At 47.9% G+C, this 6,338-nt stretch overlaps 1 protein-coding gene across 1 annotated transcript; it reads left to right on the top strand.

The window, feature by feature from the left end:
• The first annotated feature begins 211 nt into the window (after window positions 1-211).
• Window positions 212-5,665, top strand: LOC115600131 (ankyrin repeat domain-containing protein 7-like). Its single transcript, XM_030468357.1, has 11 exons — window positions 212-423; window positions 841-955; window positions 1,199-1,372; window positions 1,485-1,591; window positions 1,884-2,021; window positions 2,404-2,462; window positions 3,053-3,086; window positions 3,175-3,241; window positions 4,518-4,578; window positions 5,051-5,121; window positions 5,447-5,665. The coding sequence occupies exons 1-11, from the start codon at window positions 212-214 to the stop codon at window positions 5,663-5,665; spliced, it is 1,257 nt and encodes a 418-aa protein (XP_030324217.1).
• The last annotated feature ends 673 nt before the right edge of the window (window positions 5,666-6,338 follow it).

The raw sequence follows: 6,338 nt of genomic DNA on the forward strand, positions 1-6,338 counted from the left end.
TGCTGATCTCTGCCTCTCTGGCTGCTCCTGCTCCTCGCCGTTGGTTTGCTCCTTGCTCTCGCCTGATCCCTGCCTTTCTCCTCCCTCCCCTGTCCCTGCCTTTGCCATTCCCTTCTCCTGACTCCCGCCTTTACACCCCCCCGGCTCGGCCGGCTGCCTCCCGCTGCTCCCGCGGGGCTGTTCCCGTGCCGCAGCTCACAGAGCTCCTGGGATGGGGCTCTTCACCAAGAAGCAGAAGCTTTCCCGCTTTGGCAGCGCTCCTAGGCAGCCCTGCAGTGCTGCCGCTGCCGGTACCGGCGCCCCTGAGCCTCAGCAGCAAGGTCTGGGCAGGCTGCACTGCGCGGCTGCCCGCGGACACCTGGCCTGGCTGAGGTGCTGGTGGATCAAGATTTGGGGCATCGACCGCCACGACAGGGAGAATCGGTGAGGGGGCTGTGGGCTGCTGCTGGGACACCTCGGGTGGCGTGCGGGAGCATCCCCCCTGTAGGGTTTGTGTGGGATCCCCTTGGAGCTGATTGCTTGCAAAGAAAGATGTGCCCCGTCAGCTGGGAAAGGGGAACTCGAGAGCTTTCCAGTGCTTGGAGCTGCTGGGTGGGTGCCAGTGCTCCTGGAGGTGCTGGGCTGCTGCTTGGCCCTGCTCTCCCTGCAGGGTTCTCTTGCAGCTGGTGAGGCCTCCCCAGGTCTCTCCTGCCCTGTGGGTGATGTGTGCGGGGTTGCAGCAGCAGCAGCAGCAGGCAGCAAGAGCAGCAGGGTCTGGGCAGGGTCCCCCAGGCTGGGTGGTGCCACAGCTTTGATTCTTTCATTGTCTCTCAGTGTTAATCTCCCGTGTTTAATTCTCAGGACACCTCTCCATCTGGCGTCTGCAAACAGCCACACAGAGGTCGTCGCATTTCTAGTAAGGCACCGCTGCCAATTGAATGCTGTTGACAATTTTGGGACAACACCCCTGATGATGGTGAGTGAGAGAAGTTCTGCTCTTGGAAGAGGGGCTTCTTGACTGTGCATGAAAGGAGAGGTGTCTGGCAGGACTCTGTAGGCAGAGCTGTGCGGAAACACGCCTGTTGGGTTTGGAGTGGAACAGGCACCTGTCAGATCATCTTTGCAGGTGCTCTTCTTTCCCAGTGGTCAGAAGCTGGGCGAGCTGTGATGGAGTGAAATGTGAATTTTGGAAGTCTTCCCTTTTTGTGTGTGTTCTCAGGCAGTGCAGTTCCAGCACCAAGCCTGTGCTGGTTTTCTGCTGAAGCGTGGTGCAGACCCAAACCTCAGAGACTTTGTCGGCAACACCGCCCTCCACCTGGCAGTCCTGTCTTGCAATCTGAAAGTTGTGGAGCTGTTAGTCGATCATAATGCCAATCTTGATGCCAAGAATAAGGTAAATGTTTCTATTTCTAAAGGAAATTGTTTCAGAAAGCAGCAGCAATATTTCTCTTGAAGATTTTTTTTTACTTTGATGACTGACTTGGTGTATTTGTCTGTCCTTTCAGGAGGGCTTCACCCCACTCAGTCTTGCTGTCTCCAAAGGTCAGGCAGAGACAGCTGAGTTTCTCCTGAGAATGGGAGCTGATGTGCATGCTCGAGACCAGCAACAAAGGTAAGGGGTTTATCCACATGGGTCTCTTGAGTATTCTTTTGGTGGGATTGCTGAGAGGCAATCATGCCTCATGTGCAGCCTCATGTGCACTGAAGTGTTGTACATGTGGCAGCTTGGTGTGACCATGCAGTTGTGTTGACTCCCTCTCCCATGTTCTTGTTGCTTTTAATGGAACCTGCTTTTTCTTTGGTTCATTGTCAAGTAATGGGAGAGCAAGCGGAGAACAAGCAGGAATGAAAATATTGACTGTCTGTGTAAAATGATGACTTCATAGTACATCTGGATCTTTCAGAACCCCACTCATGATGGCTGCTTCTGTTGGGAAGATGAAACTGATCCGAGTTCTCCTGCATCACGGTGCTGACATTTCCCATAAAGGTCCTGATGGGCTGACAGCTGCTGATTATGCTTGTAATTATGGGTATCCCAGGTAAATGTTCAACTTTTTGGTTCAATGAAGTGGTCTGTAATAAGTGTGGCTTTTGAATAATTTTGGTGTTCTTTCTCTGGTGTGGTTCGGTGTGCTTTGTTAAAAGCTAGGCTGAAAGAGTGTACCAAGCAGGAGTTAATAACTTGGAATGTGCATCTATAGGATAAAGGTGACTGCAGGGAACACTGAAGTGTGTACCAGCCCTGCAGAAAGTTCTGTGTGTCTTGCCCTTCAGAAGTACTTAGGAGTACCTGAATTCATGTGAATGTGTGCAGGATGAATAAAAAATGGCTGTTAACTCTTCTGCTAAATGCTACCTGCCAGGAAGTGGTTGTTTTTACCAGCTCTGTTTTCCTCTCTCTCTCTCTCTCTCTCTCTCTAGGATTAGTGAGAAACTGTCAGAAAGTGCAGCTCCAAAGAAGGGAGAAGCAGCTCATGCAGGTGACATGAAATTGTCCTGTGATCAAACACCTAGCTCCTTCTGTGAGGTTTTCAAATCCAGTCTGTGCTTATGAGGCCACATAACCCTCAAAGAATCTTAGAAAAGTAATATTTTTATACAATGAAATTTAGTCTTGTGCTTTACCTCTCAGACCCTCCCGTGGAGGTTTTATTCTCTCTGGGTTCTTAAGGGTGTTTTATCAGAACTGTGTGGCAAATGGAGAGCAGATAGTGTCCAGGGGACATTTCTTGGCATTACTACTGCAGTCTCTGGCTGGCACCATGGAGCACATGTCCTGCATCATGAGAGTCCCTTTGCTGTGCTGCAGTAACAGGCTGAGTGTGAGGTTAAGCTTTTGGTCTGGGTTATGCTGCTTGATTTTCTTTGCCTTTTCAGAACACTTTGTAACTGGCTAGAGCAGCAGCTAGTATTGTCTCTAGCATAACATTACTCATTGTACTACATGAACTAGTAAAACTTTTTTCCTCTGCTGTGTACTCATGTGTGCAATGAGTACCTTGATCATCTGTACTGCTGAATTTTTAGCATGCCAAATCTAATTTCACCATGTCGTTTCATGTTTGAGCAGGAGTAGAAGACTCTTCCAAAGGAGGCTTGAAAAGGTGAGACTTTACAAATACTTGTAAATACTTCCTTGAGGGGTGACTTGGGAGGCACAGATGTCATCATTTTGCTTTGCTTTTTAAGTAGATCTGAGAAAAAGGGGATTGGTGATGGTTGGAGTGCTTCTGCAGAACAGTTGGATTTGACTCCCAAGGTATGGTGCATTTCCAGGGAAATTGTCCTCTGAAAAGAAGTTATTTGAAGGCAAGTAACTGGGATTGAAAGCAACTGCAGTTCCAGCCAGCACTGTTTTCTCCTTAGAACCTTAGAGCTCTCTTCAAGTAGCTCAAGGGAGGTTGGAGTGAGGAGGGAAACAGCCTCTTCTCCTTAGTGAACTGGGATGGGAGCAGAGGAAATGGATGGAAGCTGCACCAGGGGAGGTTTAGGATAGGTGTTAGGAACCATTTTTTCACTGAGAGGGCTGGCAGGCATTGGAATGGCCCAGGACAGTGGTGGAGGCACCATCCCTGGAGGCACTGAAAGGGCATTTGGAGCTGGTCCTTAAGGCCATGGTTTAGTAGTTAGATGATGGTGTTGGTCAAAGGTTGGACTGGATGATCTTGGAGGTCTCTTCCAACCTGTCCCATTCTGTGATAGAAGCAGTCTCTGGCCTGCCAGCCTTTCTTCTGCTGTCAGTTTTTCCTGACAGACCATAGGTGTGGCAGAGCGTGCAGTAGAGTTGTGGTTTGGCACAAAGGAGCAATAGGTAAGGACATAAAAACCACATTGTTTCATTTCTTGGTGCTCATTTGGGTCAGCTTTGCAGACCCTAAAAGTTTCTCAGTTACTTTTATAACCTGTTCTGTTCTTCTCCTCTGAGATGATTATTGTTTTCTGTAAATTTGGTGTTTAAATCCAAACAGATAGAGGAACAGGGCATTTCTTTGTGAGGACCTCCTGAAATCCTCCATCTGCTGCTGCTCCTTTCCTACCCATCAGGTTCCCCCACCATTACTCAATGGCTGAGTGACTCAAACAGGTTCTTTTCTATGAGATGGCATTCTGTGCTTGTGTGTCACCTCGCACTGCACGTTTTCCCTCTTTTTTGGAATGCTCAGGCAGTGTTCTCTTTGTCAGCTCCAAGCTCTGGTGCCTGCTGTTCTTACTGATGTGCTGAAGAATGAGCAACTTGTGCAGTGAAGTTGGGATCATCTGTTGTGTTGCAGTGGGGTTCTGGAGGGGTGAGGAGCAGGAGTGTGGCAGTTGGAGATGCCAGCATGTTTAGTTTTAACATGATTTAATTTTCTTGCCTTGATGTAAATGGAAGTGATGCATTTTTCTGGCATGATCCTGAAATTGAGGGGTATTTTGGCTACTGTACTTGCAGGGGCTAATTCAGGCATCAGGTCTAGGGATGTAAAGAGTTCCTTGAGTTTGTTGTTGTTTCTATTGAAAAAAAAAGTTTTGCAGAAATACATCTTTCTTTACAGAAGCAGCAGGAGCCAAAGGTGACACGGTGCATGAAGGCTTTCCAGCAGGGCAGGAAAACCAGTAAGCTATCTGGGAAAGATTGCATGATAGAGTGATCTGCACAAGTAGGCTTGCTAAGTAGAGTTTTGTGTTTTGTCTTCTCTAGTAAGCAAGAAAATTAACTTTTGAAGACATGGCACTTTGTAATTTCAGAACCAAATAAGCCATATCCTTAACATTAAGTAAGCTATGGATCCCCTGCTAAGCCTTTGTCCCTGGCCAAGCCCTTCCTCTGCCCTGCCCGTCCCTTCCCTACCTCCTTTTCCAGACATTGCCAGGTGACTCCTCTCCAGTGTATTAATCTGGAAAATTGCCAATTGCAATTAAATAAATAACTCCTTTTGTTCACATAGATTATTTTATTCTTTGTGCTGTTAGGTGATAGGCATGGTTCTAGAATCAAAATTACTAAAGAAAAGCCTCCAACATAAAACAGTGGAGTAGCAGAGTGAAATAAAACCACTGAGTGTCTCCTTTCCTCCCTGGTGTGTAGGTTCCCTGCCACCCGTGGAAGAAGTGGAGAAAGCTGAGGATTTTCTCTGGACTTCTCCCTGGGATTCTGAGGTACTTTGTGTGAGGGACAGGGAGGTTGCCATGGTGGGGCTGGGAAGGGTAGGAGGGAGATCCAGGAGCACCTGAGAGCTTGCTGTAACTGAAATGAAGCTGGGCTGAAGTGGGGAAGTGCTTCTCAGGGGCTGTGCAGAAGCAGGGCTGAGACTCAGGACCTCAGAATTCTGCTAAAGATTTCCCTGGAAACACAGAAGGCCTTGTAGAAGAAAGCAAAGTTTCCCTTTTCTCTTCCACAAAAAATGTTCTTCAAGCTGTCAGCGGATGGCAAAGCAGATGCTTGTTTCTGCTCTTCCCAGCTTTTTTCTTTCATCTCTTTCAGGAAAAACCAGCTGAACAACGAAAAGAAGAAGAAGAGAAGAAAGAACTTGCTGTAGAGCTAAAAACTGCCATTGCTGGATGTACAGAAAAGTACTTCTTAAATGGCAGCCCTGATGAGCCCAACACAACGTGCAGTGAAAACAGTGGTGAGAGAAATGGTCTAGATCCAGATACTTCCTCTATCAATATAGATCCACACAGAGTAAATGAACTAAACTAGTGGTTGACTTCTGAGGTTGCAAATTTTATCCTGGCCTGTAAATCCTGGTGGCCCCTGGCAGAGTAGGAAAGCAGCTTTTGTGCGTTTCTGTTCCTTCTCTGAGACCTGAAGTTGTGGTGTTGGATTGCAGATGGTGCTCTATGCAGCAAGTGCCCTTCTTGCTTCTGTTGCTGTGTTCTCCCTGAAGCAATCTGACCAAAATGTGCAGATGGAGAGGAGAAGGAGGACTGGAGTGCCTTGGGTGTGCCAGTAGCATTCCCCTTCCTGGCGGGTGCTGTTGGATTGAAAAGCGTGCTTGCTCTTGGCTGAAGCCAGGGAAAGCTTTGAGTGGAGCTGAGGGAAAGCCCTTCTGTTCCAGTGCCTCAGCTGCTCTGGTTTTAAAATGTAGGAGGTGTCTGCAGTGCCCCCAGAGTGTGTGTGTGTGTGTGTGTGCTTGAAAGCATTGCCAGCTGGGTGAGAGGGGAGCACTTGTGTTCCTCAGCTAATGCCTCAGAGGAGGAGGAGGAGGCCCCCTTTGCATTGCTGGAAGCATCTTGCTCGTTACTGCATGGACCACAGTTTATCTGAGAGAGAGATCCTGCACCTTGAAGACACTGGAGTGATTTATTTGTGTCCATACTGATATTCAGAAACTTTCTTATGTAAAAAAGAAAGTTAAATGCCACCAAAGAAA

This window comes from Calypte anna, chromosome W, assembly GCF_003957555.1.
Source record: "Calypte anna isolate BGI_N300 chromosome W, bCalAnn1_v1.p, whole genome shotgun sequence".
NCBI classification, from domain to species: Eukaryota; Metazoa; Chordata; class Aves; order Apodiformes; family Trochilidae; genus Calypte; species Calypte anna.